Consider the following 27,365-nt stretch of genomic DNA (forward strand, 5'->3'; position numbering starts at 1 on the left):
CTCTGTTCCTATAATTTACACATTCATAAATACTGTATCTACATACTAATCCTACATCAACAAAGTTTTGCTGATAGCAGTATTTATGATCACAACAGAATGATAGTACTGTACTGTACTTTAACTGTGAGCAGTGTGCAGCTGAAGAAGTTAAAACAGAGGAAATGATTTATGATTTATCGGCTATAATATATCGGCCTAAATTGTTTACCAGCCGATACGGCTGATAATTTATTATGCATCCCTAGTTTTAATTGTTGTTCTGGACAAAGTCTTTAAAAACAGACTTTTTTAGCTTGGAATGTGTTATAATGAACCTCATGAAAATGCATGAATCTAACATTAAATATATGTAGTGTTAATATATATATAATATATAAATTAATATATAGTGTTAATATAATATATCATATTAAAATAAACATTGTAAAAACAAAAATACAAAATATAATACAACAATACGTCATAAACAAAATATTTTGGTGGCCCTTGAAGTTTTGAGAATATGATAAAAAAAATGCCAGTGGAGGCTGTTAACTTCAAAAACCTTGACAGCAAAAGAATTACAGACACAGTTCACCCCAAAATCATAATTCTGTCATCATTTACCCTTGATTTTTTCCCTAATTTGTATAAATTACTTTCTTCTGATGAACACAGAAAGATATTTTGAAGAATGCTTGTAACCAAACATTTCTTGGCCAACATTGACTACAATAGTAGAAATAAGTAACAATGGTGGTCAAAAGTGCTCCAGAACGGTTTGCTTTCCTACATTCTTCAAAATATCCTCTTTTGTGTTCAACAGAACAAAGAAATTTCTAAAGCAATTTTTCCTACTATGGTAGTCAATGGTGGTTTGATTACAAGCATTCTTCCAAATATCTTTCTCTCTGTTTATCAGAACAAAGAAATCATACAGATTTGTAACAATGTTTGGGTGAGTAAGTAAATGGAGACAAAATTGTCATTTTTTTGATGAACTGTTCATTTAAGCATATATAATGGGATTATCCAAGAAGCATCTGTTCACGGATGAGACATTTATAGGAAGGAAAGTTGGTCTGTGAAAGGAAAGCAGCCAAACACGGTAAAATCTTCACCTTCAGCTTGATTGTGAAGCAAACCATCAATAGTATCCACCATCATAAAATGTGATATGATCTCAGAATAAAATGAACAAACATACGTAAACACTCTTCACACCCGTGGTACCTCCCGGCTGGGCACCGCATACCATTGCATCTCTTCCCTTGTAAGGTATCCTTTGTGGGGGTCTGTATTTAGGGTAAATGGCTAATATTTAGGGACTGGAACTTGTAATGTTAGCTGGGCCCTATTTTAAACTAGCCCACGACGACCTATACATAGTCCAAACATTTACAGCCGCGTGTAGGAGGAGAGAGCAAACTTTACACGGCTATAACGTATCTTCTCCATCTCACGATTTTGATTTGCTTTTACATCTTCTGTTTATCTTTGATGGGATAAACATTTTCAGAGGAAGACGGGCAGCATAGCTTGTTTGACTGTTTCATGTTTTCCCCCTCATATAAAACAAATAAGCTTGTGTCGGTTGAAGCTGGAGCGTAGGGATCCACAAAGTGTTAGTCAGGCTTATTCCATTTCCTCTGTCTGTGTAAAGTGAGTTTTACAAACGCTTTCACACTAGATCTTTTGATTCATAGCGAGTCTGTTTAACGTCCGGATGGTTTGGCTGGCTTGAAAGTTGTTTATGAATTCAAGTGTGTACCAAGCAAGCTCACTTGTATATTCTTATGGTATAAAAGTGTACTTTGGGTTCCATCCACTTTCATTCATATGCATGTAAATGTGTCAAGTGGGTATGCAAGGATATGCAAAGAATTACATTTGTATACTGCACGCTCTAGAATATTTTATTGGCTTTTTCTTCCCTGTAACGCAAAAGGAGATATTTTGTGAAAATAGTTTTTGCATGCACACGATGGAAGTCAATGAGGTTACTAACGTTCTTCAAAATATCTTCTTAAGTGTTCTGCAGAAGCAAGAAATCAAGTTAGGTTTGACATAACATTTTCTGTACCATCCCTTTAAATTGAATGTATGTCATGTTTCATATATTCAAAGCAGAATCTAGGTGCATGACATCATATCCTCTCGCTCACTGTCATTGCACTGTCTGACACAATTTCACGCATGTGACTGTCCCTTTAAATACTATTCTCTGATTCGTCTCCCCTGACTAGACAGAAAATAAACAGCGACAGAACAGAGCTACTAATAAGACTGGAAGCTTGTCATTTAAAAATGTAGAAAGGCAAAGGCTGCCAGAAGTGTAACTCGTCCTTTGGAAGAAGGGCCTCTACGATGACTCTTTCATCACATGTGTTCTCATCCTCACAGTGCTGACGGGCGGGCAGCACAGTCCTCTGAGGCGTTCGGTGTCTCTCACCCCTCCGATGAGCGGCGGATCTAACCAGCCTCTGGGGCACGGCTGGCTCTCCCAGGAGGACCTGCGTCCCCGCGGGCCGGCCCCCGACCACGCCCCTCTCTCGCCTCAGAGCAGCGTGGCGTCCTCGGGCAGCGGAGGTAGCGAGCATCTGGACGAGCACGCTGCCGTCCGGAGTACATTCCATGATGAGGGAAGCGGAATGAGAGGTGAGTCGATGGTTTTTGTGCATTTTAAAACTTTGTAAGGCTGAAAATTGCTTGGGGGGAAGTAACATGTTTCACTTGTGATTTTGTCTTCAGATGTGCCGGGGTGGTTGAAAAGTTTACGTCTCCACAAGTACGCAGCACTGTTTTCCACCATGACCTATGATGAGATGATGTACCTCACCGAGCAGCAGCTGGAAGCTCAGGTTTGTGTTCTCATCTGTGCTTTGAATGATATCAGCCATCATCTTCAATACAGTAACTGTGTATAGCTTACAAAAATACTGTGTAGCTTATCAGGGTTCAGAATGATGCTTTGATTGAGTTTAGCATTGTCTGTGGGTTGCAAAAGTCAGAGACTGAGGTCTGAGGATAAACTTTTAAACAAACTGAAAATAGCATTAAATGTGCAGTTTATAAACTGCTCACACAATCTATTGGCAATTCTTCAAGAAACAGTTTTTGGCCACCATTGTCTACTATAGCTTTATAAACGCTTTATAAAGAAGATATTTTGAAGAATGTAGGAAAGCAAACAATTCTGGGGCTCTTTTGACTACCTTTGTAATTTTTCCTAATATGGAAATCATTGGTGGCCAAGAGCTGTTTGGTTGCAAGCATTCTTCTGAATATATTTCTCTGTGTTCTTCAAAACAAAGACATTTACACAGATTTGGAACAACACGAGGATGAGTAAATGATGACAGAGGTTTTATTTTTGGATGAACTGTTCCATTAAGTATTGTACCGATTAGCCACCTTGTTAAATAGATCAGAACCTGCATGAGACTGGCAGAGTGTAAAGCATGGGATTTAAGTATTAAACTTGCGCAGCCCTAAAAGAAGGGAAATTTATGACAATGAAGTTAGAGATAATTCAATTTATCAATGTTTTTTGGTGTAACATAAAATACATTTTTATTTTGCTGCTGCGCTTCTGAAACCTTGTATCTCCATCTTTCGTGATTATTTTTTGTTGTTGTCGTAAATTAACTATTATTAGTCACCCTTAATATTTCCAGCTAGGTTTTGAAAATTCTTACCGAATTAAAAAGTGCTTTTCTATTATTTAAAAAGTACAGTGTTCCATTTCCTGATTTGCATATTCCACATTCCGAAGGAATCCCATGATCGTACATTCCAAATACAAGAAAATGTTGTTTATTTTAGAATAATTTAAAATCTATTTTACTACTTTAACTGTTAAACTGTTTTGTGTAGAAGATGGTATATTAAATTTGACGAAATGAATAGAATTTCTACTAGTAGACCCTTTGATATATTTCTTTACATTTTCATTCTTCACATACATTTATTAAGTAAGTGTATTTAGTTTGATAAGTGTATAATTTGTAATAAAAGAGCAGACACCCTAAGGGATACAGCTACAAAATGTAATTGTTTTTATTATACATTATATCATTCTATTTAATACTTTTCTTCCAATCATATACTGCAGCACGTCACCAAAGGGGCACGACACAAGATCATCATCAGTATTCAGAAGCTGAAGGACAGACAGAACATGCTGCGCTGCCTCGAGAAGGTCAGAAGCTCTCTTGCTCCATCTCTGTTTATTCCACCTGTTATCAAGATCAATATTAAGTGTTGATCACTAACTTAATATTGGTTTGATTGAACTACTTTCACCTGCAGCGAATATTATCTACCAGGTTTAATCAGCCACACAGATTACTTTTGTCACTTATCTTCTTTGTGGCCTCTGTTGTTGTCCATTTCACATGCGATTTATCACATTCATATCTGTTGATTGTAAAATGGCATCACTTTAATGTGAAGATGCGATTTTTGGAAACAACAAGAGACAGGAAGGAGCCAGATGACTTCTAATTTCAGTACAACCTTTTCAAGCTTTCAAACTCGATACATTTGTAGCACCAGAAATAAGACACCTGCTCTTGATAGCCTCATCCATTTAAAGTTTTAATGCGCTGCATGTGTCGCGTCCGGAGTTGCACGGCGCGACGGAGAAACAAACATGCACGTATTTTTGGTAGACCTTTATTTTGTCCTCGCATGTCATTTTCCACCTCATTACATATCTGAAATATCCTGACACCTGACAGTTGCTTATTGAATTTATGTAAGCTTTAAAATAATTCTCTCTCTCTCTCTCTCTCTCTCGGTTTGTCTTTTAGGACATATTGGAGGGCGGTAATCTACGTGCTCCTTTGCAGGAGCTCCATCAGATGATCCAGACCCCCATGAAGGCCAGCAGCACAGAAGAGACGTCACAGCGCCACCTGCTGAGCGCAGAGGGGAAGAGCACCATCGCCAGTTCACATCTGGGCGGAGGAGAGACGGAAGGCAGCTCTACCGTCATAGCCGAGGGAAACATACCCGCTCAGTTCACCCGTGTCATGGGCAAAGGTCGGCACATAGTTCTGCTTGTATTTGGAGAGTCGTTTTGGATTTTTAGGAATGTTTAAAAATGTTGCTTTCCATTGCCCCACCTCAGATAAAAAAAAAAGGTGTCAGAGGGTGTCACACAGAAAAACAAAGGTTTTGCATTATAGTCCAAGCTAGTTTTTGTGAATATAAATGTGCTTTAGGGGTACTATGGATTTTTTGCGTTTCAAATTTTTGGTAAAGAGTGAAATCAAAGTTTTGAATGAATATATAAAAATGTTCATGCCCATTAAATGTTTCTCGAAAAGCTGCTCTACTTATACTTCACCAGCAATTTTGTCATATTTTACTTATGCGTGTTATTTTGCTTCCATTTTTTCCGACAGTTTGCACACAGCTCCTCGTCTCTGGATCAGATGAGGAGAATATCAGTTCATATCTACAGCTTATTGATAAGTGCCTTATCCATGAGGTGAGTGTTTAACAATATTGACCTTCTATTACCAAACAACAGATCTGGGATCAGTCTGATCATAAAATGGTTTGACAAACAATTTACTGTGTTAGCTTGTTTTGCCGTATTGCCAACCAAGGTCGGTTTGTGTTGTTGTGTTTTAAAGATGAGGTTGTTCTTTAAATGCCCGTTCTCGTTTAAAATAGCTTATATTTAGGACGGTCAAACAATTAACAATTACGTGTACTGTGCATTCTAATTTTGCATTTATAACATAAACATAAGTGCATATACTTCAGAAAAATATTTTATATTCAATTTAATAAACATTTATATATCATGTAATAATTGTTAAATGTAAATAAATATATATATATCCTAAATATGGATATATGTATGTGAATGTTTTGTAAATACAATATTAATATGCATAGTACACAGACATATATTATGCAAAATTTTATTCTGGATGCAAATTAATCTCGACAGTCCTACTTTTATTGGATTAAAATCTGTGTTTATGCCTCTGAAAAAGATGATGTCATCAAAATGTTTGGTCTGGTTCTTTTGTTCCAGATAAAATAAATTATTCATTTATAAAGCGTCAATTGTTCTGTTATGTTGAATTCATAATCTTAAGTGTAAAATCTACAAAAACTATATCTTAATTATTATTTAAGGGATGTATTAAATTCTCTTATCCATGTCAAAGCATGCAGCTCTCTTTATTTTCTTTTTCTTTATTAATAAAACTCGAGCCGAAACCGCGTAGCAAATCCCTCACACGGTTTAGAAAAAACGGAATAATCCCATTAGACGATCAGATATGAGGTGTAATGTTCCTTTAAAAATAAAGACACGGTGAGCTGCTTTCGGCTGTAATGGAAAGCCTGAGTCACTCTTATCCCCCCTCTCACAACACACAGGCCTTCACGGAGACGCAGAAGAAAAGGTTGTTGTCATGGAAACAGCAGGTGCAAGTGCAGTTCAGGTCAATCTCACGGAAGACTCTGCTGGACCTGACAGGACCCAGGCGAAGGTAAAGTGTGGATTGGGATATTATCACTACACAGCTTTTGAATACATGATTTTGATTGGTCGACTGTGAAGTTAAGTTTTTCTACAAAGCTTTTATATAAAATGCGTCTCTTTATTTCCATATTACAAACTCTTTCTTTTCCAACACGTATTTTTTTCTGAATTTCATTGGCGTCTCAAAAGCGGCATTTTATACCGTTAGCCATTCAACAAGTTTACTAGACACATCTTTGCCAACACATTGCGTCATACAGCAATATCCGAACGTTTCCACTGATGAATAAATTTCACTTTCCATGACAGCTTTGTCATCCTGGCAAAACCGGGAGAAGTTTTGTTGCAATTCTGCAATTCTTCTAGGATTAGATCATACAGCGTGCCCAAAGCAGCCAGACCTTAGGCAATAACAACCCGTTTGAGGGTTACCCTGTCGAAAACTGCGAATGATGGAAACCCAACGGCCAAATTCATCCCATCTGTAGTTTGATTTATCGACTAAAACTATAATATCATCAGAAAGCAAAGACCACAGAGGTCTCCTGAATTGCATCATGGTCTAAAAATAGAGAAATGCGATCGTGTTTGAAGGGATAGTTCGCCCACAAATTATAATTCTGTCATCATTTACTTACTATCTTGTCATTTTGAACCTTTATTCCGCACAACACAAAAGAAGATATTTTGAAGAATGTTGATAACCCATTGATATCCATTGTATGGACACAAAACCAATGCTGCCATCCCTGTTCAGTCAACAACGTTTAAAATATCTTTTATTGTGTCTGCGGAAGAAAGAAAGTACATTTTGGGCGAACTATCACTTTAATACCAAGGTGTGAGACATCACAGGCTTTTACATGATACGTTTATTTCATCTAAGAGGTTTTATCTGCTTTTGATCTATTCCAGCAGCCGTTACGGCCAGTCCAACTCCCTCCCGACCACGGGCTGCGTGGGCAGCGGAGTTCCCACCCGAAGGAACCTGCGGCAATATCAAATGCGGAACTTGTCTGGTATGAGAACCCTTCTGGGCACCACCGGGTTGTTCGGACCGACCCCCCGGAGCAGCAGTAGCACACCTACCGGCCTGAAACAAGGAAGACAGGTTTGTTATTTCACAAACATGCTCGACTCACAGTGACTTCGGAAGCATAACTTAACCGTCACCACTTTTTTCGTGTTGTATGGAAATGTAAGCAATTTGCAGCATTCCAGAAATACAACATCACCGTTGAACGGAACGGCCGAGGAACCGCTCGTGGAGATAACCTGGCATTCTTGACTGACGGCTAGAATATTTTCCGTGAGGTTTTTAACAATGGGAGGAAGCTCCCGGTTCAGAGACCGCGGATTAGGTGCGTGAAGCGACCGATGAGTCATATTTTGGGAGAAACGCTTCTGGAGGGGTGGAGAGAGGGGAGAAAAGAAGGGAAAGAGAAAGCGAGTTGGAGCGAGGGAGCCGTTCAGAGGCAGTGAGAACAGTGCGCAGGCATTTCCTGTTTTTCCCTGCCGCTCTGTACGGGAGGGCCGGGAAAGGGGACGAGGGAGTCAAATGAAGGAGAGTGAATGAAAGCAGAATTACAGGTTAAGAGGGGGCTCTCTGTGAAAGGGTTTGTTGCTGGGTCATTCTAGGAAACGTCACTTCATAGTGAATGAAGGAGACTGTAATTTTAGCCTTTAAGTAAACCGATTTCGAAGGAATAGTTCACCTTCAGAATGAAACGTTTGTCTTCATTTACTCGCCCTCTTGTCATTTCCAACCTGCATGACTTTCTTTCTTCTGCAGAAGTTTGTAAGAGAAAACCGTTGGTCCCCATTGACTTGCATTGCTTTTGTGTCCATACAATAGATGTCAATGGGGACCAACATTTTTTTAAATATTTTCTTCTGTGCTTTGCAGAAGAAAGAAAATGACAACTGGGTGAGTAAATAACGACAGAATTTTCAGTTCGAAGGTCAACAATTCCTTTAATGTAAACAATCTATTACGTCAGTCCTGGAACATTCACACATGTGAGCACAGATTATGGCATGACGTGATGTTTTAACTGATGTGTTTTTTTTGTTAGGGTTTGTGGTTTGCCAACCCGGGGGGGAGCAACAGCATGCCCAGCCGCACCCACAGCTCCGTTCAAAGGACTCGTTCGCTCCCCGTCCACACCAACCCACACACCCTGGCCATGTTCCAGCAGGCAGGTAAGAGACAAGAGCTAAAACAAGAAACATTGATCTTTGATGCACGGTCTGCGCCAGTTTATCTTTTTTTACTCTGGGTGTCTGAGAGTTCGCAGTGGTTTGGCCTTTATTATTAGTAGTAGTAGTATTATTGGGGAAAGGGATTTAAAGGGACAGTTCACCCAAAAAAAGCTTTCATTTTTACTCACCCTCATGTTGTTCCAAACCTGTGTGACTTCTTCTGCAGAGCACAAAAGATGATATTTGAAAGAACTTTGGTCACCATACAACACTGAACCCCGTTGACTTCCATTTTATGGAAAGAAAACCACCAAGACATTTCTCAAAATATCTTCTTTTGTATTTGACAGAAGAAAGCGTCATATACAGGTGTTCAATGACACGAGGGTAAATCATTTTTGGAGTGAAGTGACTAGTGGATCAGATAAGACCAAACATCTGAAGCTCTAAAGTTTCAGTCTGATTTGTATAAAGTAAAAAAAGACTGTCTCGCGTTTATTAAAAAGGCATCTTTCTCACACCCCAGCTCAGAGACGGGTGTTCCACTGACACACATTTCCAGGAGACATGTGATCCTCTCACATTCTGTGCCTTCAGTCTGTGATGCTCCAACTCACTTCCTGTAGCGCGCTGTGTCTCATGAATTTACAAACACATTGCAGAACTCCCGCGGATGGGTGACTGGAGTGTTTCCGACATTACAATGAGTTTCTTTGTGCAGCATGCATGGCTGGCACTTTTGAATTCTTTCTATCTCAGTGTCACCCCGAATGCGTTCGTACGAAAGCATCAAAAGGGCCAGCGGAGAGGCCCAATAGAATTCGCTGCTTAAAAATAGCAGGTCTTCTGCTCCGTCCAGCCGGTGGTTGCCTAACTCAGCTCTTCTTTCCCACAAGGGATTTTCAAAGGCTTGTTTGCTGTTGACTCAGCTAAAGACAAGAGCGCTTGAGAGCAGCCCGGCCCGAGCAGCGCTGCAGGAGACCGGAGAGGCTCGAAACTGCCCCACTGAGAGTGAAAAAATAGACCCAGTACAGGGTTCCGGTTTGATCTTTTACTGAGGGACCTGTGAACTCCATTAGTTCAGGGCCTTTTGTGGATCGTAATGGCTATGAATTGGAGTTTGTAGTTGTTTTATCTGTTGTTCAGTTGTATGTGTGATGAGGGTAGTGTGTGAATAAGAGACATTGTTCAGACTTCAGAAAGTTAAAAATGGATCTTTGTCTGTTTTTTTGGCCTGTTAGAGTCTTACCCAGATAGAGCTTTTACACAGTTATCATTATCAGATTGTAAAGGGGTTATATTTGTGAACTTTTGTCTATGAGAGGCATGGTGTAGATGTTGGTTTGGTTCTGTAGCCAAAAAGAAACTTAAGAGTTTATGTAGATCTATGATCTATGTAGTGCAAACCTGAATTAGTGTAAAGTAAAACTGTGAAAATATTTAAAATATATACAACCAGGAAAAGAATGAAGGGCATAATGTTTTGTGGCCATTCCAGTCCAGTGTTTCAACTAAATCAAACCTCAGGAGAGACATAGTCATCCAACAGCAATGTGAAATAAAAAAAAATTGAATATAAACTTGGTTTCTTTAATACAGAGCATCTTTTCTGTTATTTTGACCTGATACTCCGGTTAAAATTTTCTGCAAATAAATACAAATAGAAACAATATTTCAATTGTAAATTTGGGAGATTTTTTTAGTAGTTCACAGAATGATCATTTTACCTAAACACACTTTTTTCTGCGGCTGTATATAAATAAAATATGCATAAATGCATTAGACAGAAATAAAATACAGCAAACATTGATTTGCAAAAAAGCCTAATATCCATTTAAGTAACTGACAGTAAAGTAATACTTTACTTTAATACTTTCACTCTTGAGCTTTCCTGTAGCTCAGTGCTTGGAGAATGGTGATAGCAACTCCAAGGTCATAGGTTCCATCCCAGGGATTGCACATACTTAGAAACACATGTATAGTGTACAGTATAATGCAATGTTAGTCACTTTGCATAACAGCGTCTGCCAAATGCATTAATGTAAACGTAATACTGACTCTGCACTTTAAGTCACGTTGGATAAAATCTTCTGCCAAAGGTTTAAAACTGGCCAAACAGGATTTCTGATATTTTAGCAAAACGCTCTTCTCCCAGATTGCTCTGGGGACGTTAGTGTTAGCCTTCAATAAAGTATCAATGACGATTTTGATAATCACTGGTTAAAAAAAAAGCAGATTTACGGTTTATGATATATAAAGGCTTTACATACTTATGTCTACTGCTATCAGATGTTATGTTTTTATATTCTGAAAATGTGGTGAGGTTGACATAGTTTTTCATTTTTCAGATTTGCAGGTGCCGGTGACTGAGCCCGACATCAATAACCGGTTGGAGTCTTTATGTCTCAGTATGACAGAACATGCTCTCGGAGGTACGTGACCAGTTTTTTTTAAATAGTTTATGTAGTATTGCACTGTTAGCCTTTTTAGTTTACCACTCAAATCTACATCAAACAACCTCTTGTCCGTCCTTTCTGGTTTTCCTCTCTAGCATCCACCACTGGATCCATTCACTGAAGATGCACCATTCATCCCTGAAACTGTACTCGTCTTGTCTTGAAAATGTTAACTGTGCTGGAAATTGAAGGGATAGTTAGCCAAAAATGAAAAGACCCTCAGGATGTCGGTGACATCTTCAGCAAAGACTGAAACTTGGGGATTCGTAAAATGCAAGTGCACATGTGTTAAGAGTAAGAATATGAGATAACGCCTGAATATTTCAGAAGGAGGGATTCGTTTGGTGCTGCATGTATCTGCTTTTTGAGTCTACCGGTGTTCTTGCATTTCATGAATCATTACGGACCACCAATTTTGAGGGGAAGTATTACTTTAACAATACTGTTTGTTTATATACCGATCTGTGTGAGAACAGAAGTAAAATCCCTGATCCGTGAGAGCGGAATTTGAGGAAACGGTTTGCATCTCTGCTGAGTGTCTGGGGCCGTATCGTGATCGCCCACAGGAAAACTTTTGTGTAATGAGGAACATCCTCGCTGACACTCTTTAAAAAGGTCAAAAAGCCCACTGATGTGCTTGAACCGTAAACAAGGCTTTGCGTTTTTCCTCTCTCCACAACATTTAGTTCACTTTTTGAAGCGTGTCTTTGGTGAAAGCTCGTCTTCAACAGACGGAAAATATTGTGACTGTCGGTTCCAGACGTGACACAACGCATCTTTGTGTCCACACTTCGCAGGATCGATGCGAAAAGCAGTCCGGTGTGAAGTGGAGGCTTTCTTTGCATAAAGAGCGTTTCTGTACAGTGTGCTCAGCGCTGGACAAGCGCAGCTTTGTGTGAGGGGCGAACGGAGAGACAGACAGGAGAGGCAGACAGACGGCTTGAGCAGAGAGACAGACTGAAGCAGTGGGCAGCTCTGTGGTGAACTCAGGAATGCCGGCTTGTTCCACGGCTGTCAACAGAGCCCCTAGTGTTCTTATGCCACCTTACCCCTAAACTTTCCCACTCCTCCACCCCTGAACCACCTTCTCAGGTCAACAGCAAGCCTGAGAGATTTATGTGCACTTGTTTACAAAATCCGACGACTTGCACAAAAAACCTCTGTCTGGGTAGTCCGATCATTTTTTGCGAAAACCAAAACTTACGTATGTAAGCATTCATTTTATCCACAGAAAGTCTGCGCCATAACATCCTGTGATGTCGCTTGTTTCCATAGATGGTGTCGATCGAACTTCTACGATCTGAAAAGAGGACGGAGAAGGACGACGGCATGCCTGGCAGCAGGGGAAAAGGTCATCGCGAGGTCACGAGCCCCTCTGTCTACAAACCCCCCTCCCCCTTCACCTGCCAATCTACCGCCACAGCCAATGGTAGAGGTGGCATTCGGTCTGGGGCGTGGTCTACACAGTGCCAATCACATTTTTCGAAAGGCTTCACACAAGCAAGCTCAGTCACAATGACTACTGTGTTTACATTCGATTTTGGGAGAATTTTGAACGCGACGTCTCAAAAGCAGGAAAACCACAGAGGGTCTTTGTGTCGGCACGGCGGCCCTCCCTGAGACCGCTCGCAACGTTCAGGTCGCTGTCAGGGAAGAGATCCAAACCAGCTCGCTGACAAGTTTTGTGTTAAGCGCCCAGATGTTTATACAATGAAGTCACAAATATTACGTCATTATATGTTGTTTACACATAATGTTGTCGAGGATATCAGGACAGTCATTTTTATTTTTGTTCAGGTGCGAGTGCTAAACGTAAAAGCTTTAGTTTACAATAGTGTTGTTGTTGTTTTATTACATTTTGTTTGTAGTTTTTCTTTTGCGCCAGCAGGAAAGCTGTTTTAGAGCTCTATCAAGACAGAGACGGGTGTGGGTACTCCAAAAAAAGGCAAAAGGGAATGTGAGAGGTCGAGAGAGATGGAGAAGAGGGTTCAGGCGAGTGGATACGGGAAACAGGAAGTGGCGTAAGCGAAGGGGTCTGGAGATGTGAAGGGAGCGAGGAACGTCGCAGATGGGCTCTGACGTAAAGAGCAGAGGTGGAGGGGAAATCAGGAGGTTGTCTCTGAAGTCAACAGATATGAGCAGAGAGGTCTGGTTACGTATTTGGGAGAAATGCCAGCAAATGCAAGTAGATGGAAAAGTTGAGGGCAGGTCAGAGATGTGAGCAGACATTATTTTCTGCACTTATTTTGAGGTCGATTGGGTAAATGGAGATGATAGTACGGTCTTATTCAAGGCTTAAAGAGTTTCAGATAAAATTGTTAATTCACAGCAGGATAGAAATGTTGATGTTGAGTGATGTATAAAAGTTTCTACGTAGCACAGGATTTATATTGGGAAATCTCGGCATGTGGTACACTGTCTTTGTTGGACACTACAGAGACATCAATGTTGGTCTTTATCAACAGAGAAAAGTTACTGTAACAGATTTGCAACACTAATCCAGCAGCTATTGGTCTGGAGCTCCGCCTGGTGGTGAGACTAATGCATGGCACCTCTTCTGAAACGGTTTTCTTCAGTATTGTCTTAAAATCAGCCATTAGTTAAATATGCCAGGTATGAAATGTAGTTTGTTTACACTAAGAAAGGAGCTCCTAGGACAGCTTTCGACTCTATACACGTAAAGATCTGATTTTCGGCATGGAAACACTTCTGGGACATTAACGTCCCTTTATGAGGGTGATTGTCGACGTTTCTTATTAAATTTTTACCTACAATAACTTTTGCTTTTCTCGCCCTTGGTGCTGTAAATCTATGCTGAAGTCATCATAAGTGAATTTGCAATGTGCAATAGACTTTCATCAGCAGCGCGGTGTGATGCATGATGGGAGCGTGGTTTCAGAAACATGAAATAACCCCGCCCCCAATTATTCCTTTCAAACGCTACATCGCCAAACCGGAGGACTTTATCGCTCAGCTCTTTTGGAGGGATACGCTGGCGACATGATGCACCTGCCCACACCTGAAGATATTGTTTTTTCTGCGCATCCAAAGAAACCAGTATTTTGACTGACAGAATATTGGTGCTCGAGCACAGGGTTCCAGGCACTTTCACACACACACACAGACTTTATCTAAAGATAAAAAGCAGGTGTCAAGGCACGTGTGCTGTACACGCATGGTAAATGTGGCCTGACAGAATGTCTCATGTATGCCACTCAAAGACTCTGTTTTAACCGATACGTTGACTGCAGCGTGTCGACCAATCGGCTTTGTGAGTTATGATTGGTTTGTCCAATCAAGTGCTTTCAAAGTGCATGAAATGCCTTAAATGGATCGGTAGCCAATGTTGCATTATAAAGCATGTTAAAGGATTGACGTATAGCGTTAGAAACCGTCGTGTGGCATGTTGTGTATTTGTACACTTGCGTCTTGTTTTGGGAGATGCATTCGTTCGTGTATGAAAAGCCACTCATCACTGCCATTTGAATGAAAACATTTAGCCGATTCAAATGATTATTTATTCATTTTTTCTATTATTGATGCAGAGGTTGTTGTATTCTTTAGATGTATTATTTAAGAAACCTTGTATTAACTTTGCTATGGCTGGTAACCATAAGTACATCTCAGATAACCTAGTTATTTTTTGACTTTTGTTTTTTCGACTTTGTCTCAAATTCGTATCTGATAGTCAAAAGAAACTTGAGTTTCTTGGTAATGTTTGGTTTTTTTTTGCGATGGCATATAAGTGCTTATATTTTCCTAACCCTCTCCCGGATGGTGTACTTGTGTACTTTACAGAAAGTGTTTTTTTTACTTCGTAAACAAAGAGCCAGTTTTGGGGGGATTTTTCTTTTTTTCTCATATTTTTTGTGATGTTGCTGTTATTTTGTTGCTGTTTTGAAAAAGGTCTCTTGATGTCTGACCACCTCAGCTGTTACATTTATATTAAATGCCAAAATGCATCCAGTCCCAGATTTTTAAAAGAATGCTGCTCTTATATGGCTGTTCAAGTGTGATGCTTATTCAGCTCCAAAACTGACAGCCAGACGTCCCCAAATGTAATCACATCTAGATCCGCGAATCATATACTTCTCGTGTGAATGAGCTTCTGTGCTATTCGGTCCGATGGCATTGGACCGCAACCATGCAGCAAAAATAAAAGATGCTGTAACAGTGTTAACATATACATGCTACCTTGATATTCCAAAAAAAATGAAAATAGATGTTTGCGATGATGAAGCCTTTATCGTTAGATTCCTTTGTAAGAGGCTCTGCTCATTAGCATATTGGAGCATGTCCGATGCTGATCAAATTTATTTTTTTATTTCGTTTTTTGTTTGTTTCGTATACATGCATCTATACTGTAACAAGGGTCTTTTTTGCTTTACTTTTTGTTTTCATTTTGTTACTTTCGAGAGCCGATGTCCTGTATTGACTGCAGGCTGACGTACATATACATATATAAAATATATATATTTTAAAACAATCTTATGAAAAAAAAAGAGTGAAAATAGCAAAAAAAGTGAAAATGGAAAAAAGAACAAAAAATGTTTAATTTATATTTTAGAGATGCATGCAAGAGGCTGGGAAGTCGTATCTAAAATATCTAGAATAACTGGCAGTGCCTTTTTTTGTATTCTGACATTACCCCAAATGTAAATAGTTTTATATGGCTCTAAAATATAAAGAGAAGCAAGACGCATTGATGGTCGAAACATCAGAACATACAAAGTCCATACGAGCTGATTTTGAAGTGCCTGCTCCCGTCCGTCTAGATAAAAAGTTGGAGGGAGCGTACTGACGGTTCATGGGAATCTGTATGCTTTAGGTACTCTCAGTGCTGATATGAAGTTATGAATTTACTTGTCTGTACAACACACAGATGTACATATGGTTTTGTTTTCTATGTGTGTGAATGTGACACTGTGTATCCAGGTGAGGAAGACACCAGATTTTTCTAATTTTGTAGATGTCCTTGTAGAAAACGGTGCAACATGGCATGATTTATTTTATAAACGGCTGTTTTATTACTTCCTGTTGTATGACACCCAAGGGAAGAAGTCACAGCTCATGTTACAGCTTTCTGCTCATTTAAGCACAGGTTTATTACAGATCTGGTTCAATTTACAAATGCTTTCACTCCAAAAGGTTCACTTCAGTCAAAAAGAAAGGATCTCTGTTATATCCTTTAATCTTTGACTGGTCAGTGACCAGCCGTGTGTTTATGTGTGAGTGAGGAAAACATGGGAGATTGTACTGTTTGTGTGTGTCCATTGAATGTGTTTTCTGTTTCATTGGGTCTGTGTCAAATGCTTGACATCTTTGTAATAACCACAGACAAAAAGTATTAAAGTATTAAAGACTGTTTTTTTTGTTCTCTCATTTCAAAAAGCCGTGACTTTTGCCCCTAAGAACTGCACGAGAGGAATTTACACCCTCCTCTCGACTTCAACCAATGAAAGCAACAGAAACGGGTTTTAGTTGCCAAGAGGCGGAGCTTCCTTAAGAGAGAGAAATGCTGAGTCAGTCTCTTTCAACTCATTTTAATGAACTCGTATATATCATGGGTCCAAAGACACTCACAAATGTATACAATGTTCCAAGATAGAAACGCAGATTACATTTAAAAAAAGAAAAACATTTCAGCTATATGTATATTTGCATAAAGAAAATTATAAGCTTGTCTTTAGGCTATTAAAGGGATCGTTCAACCGAAATTAAAAGGTCATCACCACCAATATATATTTCTTTGTTCTGCTAACACAAAGGAAGATAATGTCAGTAACCAAACAGATCTCATCTCCAATTGACTCCCATGGTCATTTTTCCGTACTATGTAAGTAAATGGGCGATGAGATCTGTTTGGTTACTCACATTCTTCCAAATATCTTCAGAATATCTCCTTTGTGTTTACCATATACTGGTTTGGAACAATCTGAGGGTGAGAAAATGAAGACAGAATTTACATTTTTGGGTGAACTATCTATTTAAGATAGTTACGTTTTACAAAATGTGCATTTGTTAACATTAGTAAATGCATTAGCGCATGATCTAACAAGAACAATATTTCTTCAACATTTCTTAATCTTAGTTTATGTTAATTCCAGCATTTGCTAATACATTTTTAAAACTGTTTACATAAGCAAATGCACAATGAACTAACTTCTTAAAATCTTAATCTTAAAAGCTTTTATTTTGGAAATGTTAGTTAATATCGGTATATAAGATTGTAACATTGTTTAGTTTCTACCAAAGGTTTCACTGTTCTAAAGAATGACAAAAAACAGCAGAAACAAATGTAACATTTCTTGAGATTTATTTAAACTGAAAATGACAATACATCAAATGTAAAGTCTGAAATATTTGAAAGACTCGTCGAGTCTTTCCATTAAAGAAGGCCACATGAATAACACTATAGAGTTTGAAATATCAAGTTCTTTTTCTCAATCAATCCACTGCTATGAAGTGAACACGACACTGAAACATCTCAGACACCGAGTTTACAAGCGCATCAAAATTGAACTTTTCAAAATAAGAACAATATAGTTACACAGGCAATACAACAGTATAAGTAAAACCTTTTTTCTATTTCTAAAATAATACATTTATAAAGTTAATATTCTGCTGTAGCTCAAACACTTATTATAAGAACCCAGACAGGGTAAACGTATCAAAGTAAATGTACAAAATATGTTCTACAAATGTAAAATCTTATCTCACGTTAGTTGGTAGGTTTCCGTCATGATTTAATCACATTTGCAATTACAAAGAACACATTTACCGATACACATACTCGATGTAGTTGGCATTCAAGCATAAAATGCAAAAACTCTTCAAATGTGCAAAATCACAGACTGCGTTGACCTTGACTGCACCTTTGGTCATTTCACCCCACAAATAATAAAGACGACCTTCAAAGCGCAAACAATATCGATCACTCGAAGACAGAACATTTACAAGGCTGGATCTGCTCATCACTTTAACGAACAACATCCAACACATTTCTGACAGCTGATTTTAAAGTAACAACGGTGCACATTGTTAGTATGTAAATACTATGAACAACATGATGAAATGAACACTTTGCTTTATCAAGCGTAGAACAGATGATACTATGAGTCTGGGCAGAAATATTGAATGATGCACAGGACACATAACAAATTACATTAAAAGATCAGCACGGCATTTGAAATTGGTTAATCAGTTAAGTACCATTTTAGAAAAGGTACAATGTTAAATCTATGCTTTTCTGGTAATACCATAGTCATCTTTGAAATTCCTTGGAGTAAATGTTGAATATCACGATCAGAGTTGGGTAAGTTACTCTGAAAAAGTATTTAGTTACTCATTACTAATTACTTTCTATATCCTACATCAACCTTGATTAGTTAAGCGAATCAAGAATATACATGAAACGGCTTATTGAATTCATTCAAATAATATTATTAACTGACCAAAGTATTACAAATGTGAGAATTATACATTAAAGCACAGATTTTAAAGTAAGACTTTGAATTTTGAAGTCAATTTCACCTGTAAATGTTTTTATGTCACTCTTTAAACATGTGAAAATAAAACCCTTTCTCATGCATCACCGGCAACTCGATTGCGTTTAATAGTGCCCAAATGTGACCTGACAGGAAAGAGATGTAAACACGTTTTGCCAAATTTGACAGTTTAGCGAGGTCGAATTGTGCTGTTTTATCAAAGATGTCCTTCAAAGTACAACATTTCCAATGACCCCACTCGTGTCAAACATCCCCCACATCCTCAAAAAATAACCTTGAATGAACCACACAGCACAAAACCTACAAGACATACACACAGATAAACACACACATGAAACAGGAGAGATGGATTTACCGAGGGAACCGCCCCGCAGACGGGTGGGACACTATGATACACAGCAGCAGTGTCTTTTCCGGGGGCAGAACCAGAGATGGTCCAGCGAGGCATTAGAGAAGAGGGCTGGTTCGAGTGTTTTGGCAGTGGAGGGGGAGGACGGACCGTCTCAGCTTCTGATCAGGGTCAGGAACTCATCACGTGTCTTGGGGTCTTCTCTGAACACGCCAAGCATGGTGCTGGTCACCGTCTTGCTGTTCATCTTCTGAACGCCCCTCATGACCATGCACATGTGACTGGAGAACACAGAGAAGTTGAAACAAAACCATGTAAAAGCATGAAACATTCGTAATATATATTTTTATTAGTTTATTATTATTTTTATAGTAATGCTGCTTGTACGTACGTTGCTTCAATAACAACCCCGACACCAGCAGGCTGTAGCGCTTCAGTGATCGCCACGGCAATCTGTTTAGTCAATCGCTCTTGAACTGACACAAGAAATACATCAAAACACGAAAATGATGCAGAAATGCTGGTGTTCAAAATCACAAATAGATTGTGTTACCTTGCAGTCTTCTGCTGTATATCTCAACAATCCTGATGCAAAACACAGGGTATAGAGTTAGATTGACAAGTGACGACAGAATTCTTACTTTGTTTGTAGTTTTGTGATATTAACATACATACAGAACCAGAAGTTATAATCTAAACTATTAACAGCCAGAAAACAGTATGAAAAAAATATATGAGGTGTGGAAAAGCGTAAAAAATATATGTAAATATCATGTTAATCATAGTTAATTTAGAAGTAACAAGTTATATTTTGATGGGTGTGTGTGCGCATGTGTGGTATTGTGTTGCACGGAGTACCGGTGGTACGGTAGCATAGCGATGTACAGCAGCCGGTTGTATCACAATGAAGGGGCTTATTTCGCGATAACAACCGGCTGCTTGTACATTATCCCGCTTATTACACGGCTACTTACCACATGAGAAAAAAAACTGAAATGTAAATAAGAAATATTTAGAAAATACAAATAAGTGCTATAAAAGTAAATCTGACTTGACTATATAATTAGATATTACATATCATTTCGTAATAAAACATTGTTGCACATTTTATCGGTGAAAACTCCAGTGTTATGTATTTTGTTAAACTGCTTTTTAATCACATAATTAGAAACACCACATGTATGTTTGCACTTGCTGAGTGTGTCCCATCGGGTTACAGATACTACATGCTCACATGGGATCTTCACGGCCACTAGAACACTTGGACCAAAAACTGTATGTAAACTTTAAACGTGTACTGTGAAGTATACATTTAGATCTGTGTATTAAGGATTTTTGGTAGATTTCAATTCTGAACATGAATTAGCACCGTGATACTACACGGTATCGTGATACTTCAGCAGGCAAAGCATCGTAAGATTCTGATGTGCCGTGTTGTTGTGTGTGTTCATTAGAAGAAAGCAGTATTATGTCTGGTACACAGTCAGTGAAAGGGCTTAAGCCACAGGTATTGGGGTCAGATTGGATCAAGCTTCTTTTTGTCACTCGCACATTGTATCTAATCCTCTTACAGACAATTATTCTCTCCCTGCTTCAACACAAACACACGCAGAAGTGTTTTGATTCGCAAACAACACCCCTGAGGGAAAGACAGACTTTAAAGGGATAGTTCCCAAAAATCCCTCATCATTTATTCACCCTCAAAACCTGTATATGAATCAATCTTCTGTGGACCACGAAGAAGATATTTAAGAGGTTGTTTCGTGTCCATAATGGAAGTCAACAGGGTCCAGTGTTGTTTGGTTATCAACGTTCTACAAAATATCTTCTTTGGTGCTCTGAAGTAGAATCTCACGCAGGTTTTGGATGACATGAATAAATTATGAAAGAATTTTCATTTTGGGGAAACCATCCTTTCGGTCTCATTGAACACCAGGAGAGTTGTACTTACCGTGCAAGTTTACTTAGACCAAGAACCCTCTTGTTTGGAAGATAACCAATGTGCACCTGTGAAAAACAAAACACATCAACTAAGACCAGACAAATCAAAACCTTCTGCGCTCGTGAAAATAAGAAGAAAACCATCTCAGAGAACCTGGTGTCACAATGCTAAAAGCTCGGGGTTGTTGTTGGGGTGTTGATACGCTATTGTTGGTTCTGAGTTGCTAACCGGCTTTTCACTGACTATATAACATAAGAACCCCTGCTATCCTCAATGCAAGTTTATGGTTTTAAACGTGATTTCTTGAGGAATCATTCGTTTCAATAAGTCCAGGATATAAATGACACGTCAAAGTTCATTATTTAGGATTAAGAATAGTTTCTATCACTAAGTATAAAAATATTATGATACACTGGGAAGCCACATGGCACAGAACTACATGACTTATACTTCAATGTCCCCCCCCACCACCCCATTGTTAAAACGGATTTACAAACAAATAATCTTAATAGTTCATGTGCACGGAAATACCTCTACATCATACACCCTCGCTCCCGGTCTTTCCATCTAACCTCCTCTCTCCGTCAAACTGAAATGTCACAGACAATTTGATGAAGCGCCCCAGAAAAGGGCAGCATCAACAGGCTCGCTAGGACTTGTTTCTTTGGCTCTCTGTTCTGATACGATAACTCCAGACGTCATTGAACCCCAAACTCCACTCGACATTCTCTGAAAGCCGCTCACGCTTCACCGCTAACTCGATAACCGAAAGGCATACAGATAGCGCTTGGAAATGAGCTTGAAAGTGCTTTTTGCAGCTCAGACCGGTAGGTGAGCACAAGATATGTCGGATAGGTTTTTGGCACACCTGATCGGCTCGGTGTTTGTGACGGACAATTAAAGAGACTTTGAGCGAGTGAAGTGAAAAGGAGAGAGGGACAGAAATGAAAGACAATAAACACATGTTCCTTTGAAAGAAATTGGCGAGTCATTATCTTGTTGTAGATGCGGCGAGGTAAATAGATGAGAGGGATAAGAGGCCGCGCCGCTGACGACAGGGAGCTATCAGCGGGGGCAGCAGCGGAAACGCCGGCCTTTCCAACAGCATCTGACAAACAAAATTGCAAGTAGCGGGAAAAAAACGTATGTGTGATCAATGGCTCGGTCTATCATCATCGACCGTTTGCGGCGTGAAAGGATCGTCAGTGTTTCTTTTGTCTTAAATGGCAAACACCTGCAGGGCTGAGAGATGGAGGGAGGTACTAAATGTCAAACCTGGAGGATTACGAGTGGGAGAGTATCAGACGTGATATTCAAGATGGTCTGAGATAACTTCTGGATTTTTCAGCTTGGATGTTGACAAGTCACATCACTTTTTCAGACGTTTCATAAAACAGAAAGAATTGTTCTGGTAATATATATAATAAGAATTTATAATTATATCTGATTATGTAAAGAAAATGAAGCCTATTTGGGGACTCTTTTTTGTGGCAGTATTGTCATAACAATTTCAGTACATAATTCTCTTTGCCATAGTAAAGAGGAGTTGTCATAACTGGAATGAAAGTTATTAAGACACAGTATTAAAACCAGGGTGAGTAAAATATATTTCAACAAATATTACCAAAATACATTTAAGTAATATCAGAGATTAAGATGTCAAATTTGACATCAAAAGCATTCAAATGCGTTTTATTGTCCTGAACGAGATGTTAAAAAACTCAGTGGACCTTAAAAAACGGTTTCTTTTCTGTATGCAAAATCTAATTTCTTGTTTTTCTTATCTTTTGAAGTAAAATCCAGACTTTTCAGATGTTTGAAATAAATTGTTAATGATATAATTGTATTAACGTTGATTAAAATGAAAAGAAAATGTTTAATTTACATGAAATGTGATATAGTTTTAAATGATAAATTACTAAAGATCTTATGTATTTGTTTAGTCGCATTAGTCAGAGAAAGTAAATTGCTCAATCTTACCCGACCAAAAATAGGAACCAAATGATGCTCACACATGGAAAACATGTCAATATCCTTCACAATCACCATCTCGTCGTGATCTTCATCAAATATTGCGTCATTCAGGACATCTGCAGGGAACAACAAACAGGTAGAAGTCAACACGTCATCTCACCGCTTCATTCACCTTTTCTGGAAAGTACAAAATCAAATCGTAAACAATGTTGCTGTCGTTTCGTCTATCATTTCTCTTATCTCATATCATTCTGCAAATATATCCTGTTTTATCTAGTTGTGGGTAGACACTTTTCCCTCTTTGTGGGCCTTTTTTAATTTCCTGGCCGCCTATCTCGGAGAGGGTTTCCAAGGAAACGTTTCCAAGGGATTGCGAGGCTTCAAGATCCAGTTGTGATGTGACTTCCGTATATGTTTTTGGCACTTTTAGGCTGTTATTGTAAAGCAAAAAAAAAAAGATTTTTTTAAGTTGATCATCAGATCACTTCAGCAACAGGTGCAACACGGTATGATGGCACTAAATTGTAGACATTTTACAAATAAATTGTCAAATTATCTTCTTAATATCTCAGTTGTTTCTCTTAGACATCAATAGAATTAAATAGAAAGCAAATAGAAACCTTTGCTTAAGTCTCCTGTGTCTCAGATATTTCTCCATGTGAAATAGACTCAAAAAGAGTTTAAGAAGAGATCTCAACAATGTCACATTTGCCAAGTCTGTAATCAAAAGTCCGTATTATTGAAGATCTCAATATGTACTCAAACATTTCTTGTAAAAAATGTACCCAGATGATTTTACCTTTACAATCTACATTCATTAGATTCATTTCTAATGACCCAAAAAAGTAGGGCTGTCAAGCGATTAATCGCGATTAATCGCATCCAGAATAAAGGTTTGTGTTCACATAATATATATCTGTGTACTTTGCATATTCATTTTCTATTTATAAAGACAAAACACACACACTTGTGTTTTCATTTATATTTGCCAAAAATTTAAACTCTAAATAAAAGTTTATTAATAGTGATATTTTATATTTTTCTTGAATATATGCATTTATGTGTATGCGTTCATAAATACAAAATTAATATGCACGGTACACCGACGTATATTGTGTAAAAACAAACATTTATTCCGGATGCGAATAATCACGATTAATCGTTTGACAGCCATACTAAAAAGTAATAATAAATATGCTCAATAAATATGTTTTAACGTGATACTCTTATGATGTCTCGTGATTTCAAGAAAACCTAGAAAAGATTTTTCCATAAAATCAATGTTCATTCTTATCGGGTTGAAGAAAACGCTAACCAGGATGCCGTTCAGAAAACGGCTGTTGCGTGTGTGCCGTTTTTTCGGCTAACTACAGAAGTCGATCTGAGCATCAGACGCACTCGGCTGAATTCACCCCGAGGGCAGCAGCTGTAAAGAGGGAACTGTCATCACGCTAGTCTTAAACAAACAGCCACACGAAACATATGAAAGGGTCTCACGTGTGACGCTGCCACCAACAAGAAGAACAGGAAATCAAATCATCCTGTCCCTGAAGTCATCTTTCAACCCCGTGCCCCCCCCCGCCAACCACACTCGATTACACTCACAAACTTGCTTGGACACCAAAGCAAACATACACTTGAAATACAATAAGTAACCATAGAAACCATTTCAAATTGTCAGGATGTCAATGAGCAGAGCTCTGGCTAAGGGTAACGTTCAGGGCTCGGTTTGTTCTGCATCCTTTAAATAAGAGACAGGCATCTCTTCAGGCAGTGGGGGCGGGGAACAACGGAGCGCATTGATGGGTAACACAGCAGAGACTGTGCAGAGCAACAGAAATGATCAGCGTAAAGCAATAGCACTTGACTTTGTGTGTTTTTTGCTTTATTGTGCTTCCTTGAAGCAAAAATTGTAATACCAAAACAAGGCATAAACTAAGAGACAAAATGCATGAGGGTATTGCATAAAGCAGTGGTTTTCAACTGGTGGATTTGCCTCGATCTTAAAGGTATGGCTGAAATAAAAAAAAATGCATCGCTGAGCTTTTATTATATCATTAAAATATTAACCTTTGTACAATAAAATTTTTGTTACTGCGTTCGGCAATTGATGTCCAATGTACTTTTGACATACTGTTTGACAAAAGTTCACCACCTGTAATATCATAAACTATAATATCATTGTCTGGTTAATGTGTCACCAGTTTGTAAATTGTAAATGTTTCGACGATGCAAAATATTGATCTTTATGAAATTTACGCACCATAATATGTTCATGCGTCAGGCATACAGAACAGAACCCCAAATACCAAATGATCCAAGCGGACCTCTAATATTCATTTTAATATTCATTAAAACATTGCGCACTTAATAACACTGGCATAATAAATGCACAATATTGCACCACAACCTCGCATAAATGCTCTGAGACACACTCGTGACCAAAAACACCTCAAATAGGGAGTTTAAATCACTTAAAATGAGGAAAACCAGATCCAAGAATTTTATTGCAGGGGTGGTGATCCTTTCAACCAATCGGGTCTCAAAAAGACAAGGAGTTTCTTATCGAACGCTCTTATCGTTGCACACCTCACCGTGACATTGCACATCATAACACTGTGAACTATGTGCGAGAGATGCAAGTCCTCCGAGGTCATCGGGGGCAAAAGTCTGCTTTAATGTGCATTTCCTCATTTTTGTATAGAAGTGCAACAATAACAGATTCCATATGCATGGGCCCTAAAAAGCCGAGCAAACTAAGTCCAGATGTGCCGTTTCCTATGTGGGGCCGTAATTGGTGGGCAGCACCCCGGCTCGACCACTTAAACAACACACTGACCCATGCACAAGTGTGCAAGGGTGTAACCTTTGCTATCAGATGGAGTACCTGTTGATCCAGTTCATCGTATTCATGCAAGTGAATGATGAAGAAACACTTTTAGTTGCTTGGCTGTGCATTGGACAAAGATGAATAATAAATGTTTGCATGATGATAGAACAACAAAGTTGTATTTGATTTAGTCCAGAACGCAATTCATTATTAAAACTTATTGGCCAAGTAGAATAAATATGGCACATAAACAGATAAGTTCGTATTCAAAGGGGAATTTGTTCAATAATTCAGTGCTTTTAGTGACGACAATAGGCGGCACGTGTCTGTTTTAAAGGGCGTTTTAGACGTAAAGCTCTTTTATCCAAAGCGACATACATTTCTTTTTCCTATACATGCAATCCCCTGGGATCGAACCCACAACCTTGCGTTGTTAATGCAATGCTCTTATCACTGACCTACAGGAAAACACTTTCTAGGTTTTCTGTATTTGACAACTTGCCGTGTTTACAGCCACAAGCGTTGCGTTTCAAAACCCCGTCAAGTTTAACACCTCAACTCTTTAAAACTTGTCAAATGTGGGGAATGTTGCGAAACATAAACTAAATATTATTTCAATTCAATTTTTTCTCATCGAATATAAATGTTGCTCATAACTAATAATACTGTCGTGTAACTCACCGATGATCTTTTCTTGGTAGCCTTTGGTAAAGAACTGCATGGCAGTTGCGGCTCTCCACGGAGTTTTGAGAAGTCCCTGCCGCTGCGGGTCCTCCCCGAGTCCCCGGAGGATCGTCGTGTAAGCGGCGGCGATGCTCGGCAGACTCGTCTCGTTGTCCTCCACGCTGCGAGTGCGCTCCTCTCGCCAGCTCTCCATCACGGAGGGAGACGCGGCGCTCGCGCTCCCGCCGGGCAGTTTCACCCGCGCGTCAAGGTGCAGCCCGTTCATCGCGGTTTCTGTACCTGCCGTGTCACTTTGTGTCTGTTTAGTGCGCTCCATGTTTGCCTGAAACAAGCTTCTTAAAGTCTGTTTTAAAGATACTGTGTGTTTCCTGTTTGAAGTGTGATGGACAGATTTTGTGAAGTCTACCGGTTGTCAATCTCCGCGCAGAGATCGCAAGTTGGCACATTTATAAACATCGGCTAATCCGCGCAAGTTCCTATTGGTGGAGAGGCGCGATTGCGTCATGCCGCAGAGATCCAATTGGTCCAGAGTCGTGATTGCGTCACGCAACCTGCGTCTAGTAATAGCACGAGGTCTCCTACTGGTCGAATTCGTTTCTCAGAGTCAAGAACTAAAAATGATCAAATAAGATCTTTATTTGTTGAGGTTTTTTTAAACATCACATGTAATTCTCAACTTTTTCGAGAATCTTAACTGTTGTTTTTTCTAATCTATTTTTTTACAAACGGAGTTAAAGTATCTTTTAAATTGATACACCGATTTGATCCTGTTAAGACTTCAAAGGTTTAGATACAATATTGAGATTTCATTTTGAACTCTGAAGTACACTTATTTTGGTTGTGCCAATACACAAGAGATAAAAAAACACACGTGAATGATGTAAAGTGCTTGAATTAAGTGTACTTTCCTATATGTATGAGATGTAT

At 38.9% G+C, this 27,365-nt stretch overlaps 2 protein-coding genes across 5 annotated transcripts in view; one reads left to right on the forward strand and one right to left on the reverse strand.

The window, feature by feature from the left end:
• The window catches only part of samd4a (sterile alpha motif domain containing 4A), a 37,028-nt gene extending 20,510 nt beyond the window's left edge, over nt 1-16,518 (forward strand). The window contains exons 4-13 of one of the 3 annotated variants that reach the window (XM_056767348.1): nt 2,386-2,640; nt 2,734-2,843; nt 4,097-4,183; nt 4,797-5,028; nt 5,394-5,479; nt 6,388-6,500; nt 7,409-7,604; nt 8,569-8,695; nt 11,044-11,127; nt 12,427-16,518. In XM_056767348.1, coding sequence (XP_056623326.1) covers nt 2,386-2,640; nt 2,734-2,843; nt 4,097-4,183; nt 4,797-5,028; nt 5,394-5,479; nt 6,388-6,500; nt 7,409-7,604; nt 8,569-8,695; nt 11,044-11,127; nt 12,427-12,455 — 1,319 coding nt within the window. In that variant the 3' untranslated portion in view covers nt 12,456-16,518. The other 2 variants (XM_056767349.1, XM_056767350.1) reach the window with 2 other exon arrangements.
• A 932-nt stretch (nt 16,519-17,450) lies between these two features.
• Nucleotides 17,451-26,847, reverse strand: gch1 (GTP cyclohydrolase 1). Of its 2 annotated transcripts, XM_056768139.1 has the most exons (6): nt 26,436-26,847; nt 22,931-23,040; nt 20,960-21,015; nt 19,562-19,593; nt 19,400-19,484; nt 17,451-19,289 (listed from the first exon to the last, which is right to left on the reverse strand). In XM_056768139.1, exons 1-6 carry the CDS (start codon nt 26,752-26,754, stop codon nt 19,163-19,165), a joined length of 729 nt encoding a protein of 242 aa, XP_056624117.1. In that variant the 5' UTR covers nt 26,755-26,847; the 3' UTR covers nt 17,451-19,162. The 2 variants fall into 2 exon arrangements, with proteins under 2 accessions (XP_056624117.1, XP_056624118.1); XM_056768140.1 differs by lacking the exons at nt 17,451-19,289; nt 19,400-19,484; nt 19,562-19,593; nt 20,960-21,015 and adding an exon at nt 23,545-23,641 and having other exon boundaries at nt 23,007-23,355.
• Between the last annotated feature and the right edge of the window lie 518 nt (nt 26,848-27,365).

This window comes from Triplophysa dalaica, chromosome 15 (genome assembly GCF_015846415.1).
Source record: "Triplophysa dalaica isolate WHDGS20190420 chromosome 15, ASM1584641v1, whole genome shotgun sequence".
NCBI classification, from domain to species: Eukaryota; Metazoa; Chordata; class Actinopteri; order Cypriniformes; family Nemacheilidae; genus Triplophysa; species Triplophysa dalaica.

What these genes read in the sequence shown, in the direction of transcription:
- gch1 (XM_056768139.1), bottom strand. Translation starts at nt 26,754, where the DNA reads ATGGAGCGCACTAAACAGACACAAAGTGACACGGCAGGTACAGAAACC. An exon ending in TGGTTCCTATTTTTGGTCGG is followed by an intron (nt 21,016 to 22,930) that starts GTAAGATTGAGC and finishes TGTTTTTCACAG; the next exon opens with GTGCACATTGGTTATCTTCC. An exon ending in GGTCTAAGTAAACTTGCACG is followed by an intron (nt 19,594 to 20,959) that starts GTAAGTACAACT and finishes GTTTTGCATCAG; the next exon opens with GATTGTTGAGATATACAGCA.